This window comes from Eurytemora carolleeae, unplaced genomic scaffold (genome assembly GCF_000591075.1).
Source record: "Eurytemora carolleeae unplaced genomic scaffold, Eaff_2.0 scaffold2902, whole genome shotgun sequence".
In the NCBI taxonomy this organism is placed as follows: Eukaryota; Metazoa; Arthropoda; class Copepoda; order Calanoida; family Temoridae; genus Eurytemora; species Eurytemora carolleeae.
In genome coordinates, this window is record NW_019398787.1 from 209 (window position 1) to 3,806 (window position 3,598).

General features: G+C 31.2%; 1 protein-coding gene across 1 annotated transcript; it reads left to right on the plus strand.

The window, feature by feature from the left end:
• Positions 1-264: 264 nt before the first annotated feature.
• Positions 265-3,592, plus strand: LOC111717639 (uncharacterized; the record flags this gene model as incomplete). Its single annotated transcript, XM_023493134.1, has 3 exons — positions 265-631; positions 2,357-2,480; positions 3,507-3,592. Coding segments are annotated over 3 exons (577 nt in total), but the record flags the coding sequence as incomplete, so codon positions are not given.
• Positions 3,593-3,598: the final 6 nt, after the last annotated feature.

Here is a 3,598-nt window from a genome sequence, read left to right on the forward strand (position 1 = left end):
TAAAAAGTTTCATATCTGATTCACAACGGTACCCTTTAGAACTTCCATGAGAAGAGTAGTGCTCTTTTTCTATTTTAAAAAGAACTAAATTTCTGCCGTTTCTAAAGGCAGAAATTGAATCGAACAGTCATAGATTGATTAAAATTACAGATAGGACACTAGATGTCGTCTTTTCAAGATTTAGTAGTATTTCGTTACAGAGGCCTAAGTAGTTACGCGTAGTCGGTGTAGAACAGGCTCTCCCTCAATCTTGTAATTCTACAGAGAGAGAGTCTGTTCTACGACGCCGACTTCGCGTAACTCGTTTGGGCCTCTGCCTCAGGGTTATTGTAAACGAAATACCAAAAAAAGTTGTTGGACAAAAAAGAGAAGATGATGCAGATCTTCTAATGTTTATATTTTTAGGTCAGACAAATGGATTTAGAAATGGTATGTCTCAAAATGGTGGCTCTCAATTCAAGATTGAGCGAAGTTTGAATGCTAGTGTACACATGAATGGGATGAAAGGAATTAAGGCGGATGAGAATATGAGACGAGGGTTGGATGACCTGGAGGATGGGTTGGATGGGATGAGGGATGAACGGAGTAGGTCGGAAGAAGATAGAGAAACATGGTTGCAAAAACAACAAAGGTAGGGAAAATGGATTTCTAATATTGACATTTTTCCTATTTTCCTCATTTTTAGCACTTTAATACAATCTTCTCAAGGTATCAATAATAAAAGATCAGAATAAATAATTCCATTATTTTACGTAAATATATTCAAAAACTCTCAGAGAAACATTCCAATAATCTAAAATAATGTTTTAGAGTGCTTTAACATACTATTTTTTAATCCAACTGAAGTATTCGAAGGAATTGAGTCTTCTCCACAACTCAAATTTTCTAATTCCTATATCTATGCAACCTGATGGTATTTTAAACTTAGATATTTTGATTTGACATAATTTCTAGGTTCAAATATCTAAAGTCTACGACATGGTTTGTGACAAACACTCAATTCCTTTATGAAATTAGCTTAAAACTAACAAAATTGAAAATATTAATTTGATCAACATGATGTACCCCCCCCCCTTTTGCATCTTTTTATTTTTGTAATTTCTACTTTCCTTTTCCTTCCTTCCCCTAAAAAACGACATCTTTTTTTTAAATATAAATCTTCTAACTTCATAGATTTTGCTGCAGAGTTGCTTTGTAAATCATTTTTCGCAGGATTTTGCACAAATTGAGTTTGATACGCATGCTGCAGCATTATTTCATCCTTAATTTCTTGTTTAGATGTTAAACACTGTTCATAATGTTCAAACCGTTAGTCAAAGAGAATAGAATATATATTAGAGTGGAATTGAGACAATCCTACGGTATGAATTTTGTCAGTCCCTTTCAGTCTGAAAGGGAGTTCAAAGTGTACAAATGTTCACAAATTATATGCAGTAGAGTACATTAATACAGTATGTTCCCTAGATTATCCATTTCAATTTCGAATTTTTTAAAGCTGTTAAAATGAATTAGGCGAATAAAAAACATCATTTGATTTATATTTATAACGGAAAATCATCGTTTGTAAAGTGAAAGGCAAAGAGTCTATGTGAAATGATCATTGTTCAATTATGAAACCAGCATATTTCATAATTTGGTTTTCTTTTAATATTAATTTTAGATTTTCTATAAAATGATGTTCCAGGGCCCAAAAGGTTATAAAGCTCAAATATGTTAAGTACACCTCCAGTATGGAAACAGTACAACAAAATGGCCGTTTTACACTTATATTCTATTCTCTTTGCTGTTAGTTCGTTGTTTCTTAGTTTAAAAACTTTGTGAGAGGGAAGATCAAAGTTATTCTAATTAACCTTCCATTTAAAAGAATTCCATAGCATATTATCACTGTAGTTTTAGTAGAAGTAAATATTTCCATTTCCTGTTTAGAAACGATATAAGGATTTATCTCTAATTGGATAATGAGAAATAGATGTAACCGCTATGCAATTTCTATTGGTTCAAAATAGACACCAAACACATGACTAAATCCTGATTGGATCTAGCGCTAATATAATCGCATACAAGTGTGATTATCGTTAACACTAACCTTTAAACCTTAGAATGTGCAAAGATGACGAAGATATCATTGTTTTCCCAAATAAAAATTGAAATTTTGTCAACTGTGATTTTTAAAGTTGCCTGCGAAATTATGGAATAGAGACAATGAATGAAATTAACAGAATCTATCTCTTTAAGAAAAAAACATTGTCGTCCCCATTGATAAACAGATAAATATTAAAGGTTACTGTAGTAAAATGAAGGTTACAGTCGACAGTCCTGGAATATATATTTTAAACAGTATCTGATTTCTTATTAGGAAGTTGCAAGAGAGAAGATTAGTTCCGCCTGGTCACCAGTCCTCAAACCAACCTGGAGTAAACCCAACCCGTCCTAGCTCAGCAACCCAACCTGGAGCTCATCCTTCAAACCCTGTCATTCAGGCAACCTTACTCTAACAAGTAGAATTTCAAGGAAATCATGATAGAATTCAAAATAATCATGAAGGTCAACTTAAAAGAAAAAATGCCATTAATGTGCACTGTCTTGAATAGAATGTATTGGGTCGTATCTAGGTCAAATTCTAACAATTTCTTAATGTACGTTTGTAAATTTTCCACTCTTGCATAGAATAGAATAGAGAGTAGAGAGGGGAGAGAGTACTTTGTTTTTCTTTTAAACAGTTGTATTTATACATACTTAGTGCGTATTTATACGTAACTAGCTCAAGTGCCTAGCGTTGTCCGTCAAATTTGTTTTAATCGAATTTTGAAAGAAAAAATATCGATTATTTAGCTTTTGTTACCTTTGGGGTTCGGGTTCCCTCAAAAAATGTCAGCCCATTCGTTACAGCCGTTTGGCCAGCTATAGCTAACATATAAATATACAAATATAATACTTAAAAAAATATATATTTATATATATTTATGTATTTTAGGCTTTTAGTAAAATGTTAGTTCTTTTACTATGCATTATTTTAAAAAACCCAGATTATTTTCTTTTTGTGACTTTCCAAAGATTAATAAGCTTTAAAATAAAACTCTATGGCTTTTCTTGAATTTATTAATAAAGACTTGACCTAGATATGAAATATACAATATTAATAAATGTATAAATAATTCTTAGATATTGTTTTCATTTAAATTAGCTGAAATAACAAAAATCACTTTATGAAAGTGCATTTTCTGCATTTTTTCCTAAATTATTTTAATTATAAACTGAATAGTGTTTTAAAATATTCGTTTTCATTGATTAAAAGCAAATAGAATAAGAAAATAGTAAACTAAATTTTTAACAAGGACCTTTTTTTACTTTTAAAAGGGTAAGTTTTTTATTTATGATATTTTACATTTGGATGAAATTCTTACATTTGTTGTACTTTTCCGTGTGAATTAAATTTTTAAATTGTTTAACATGCATTCAAGAACATGTACAACGAGTACAAGTGTACATGAGTAAGTGTCTTTCAGGAATTGAAAACCAGTTTGTACCGAGCCAGAAGTGGGTATACAGAGACTACTGATGGATATGTTAGTGATGGAAACTCAGTATTTATGTCTGA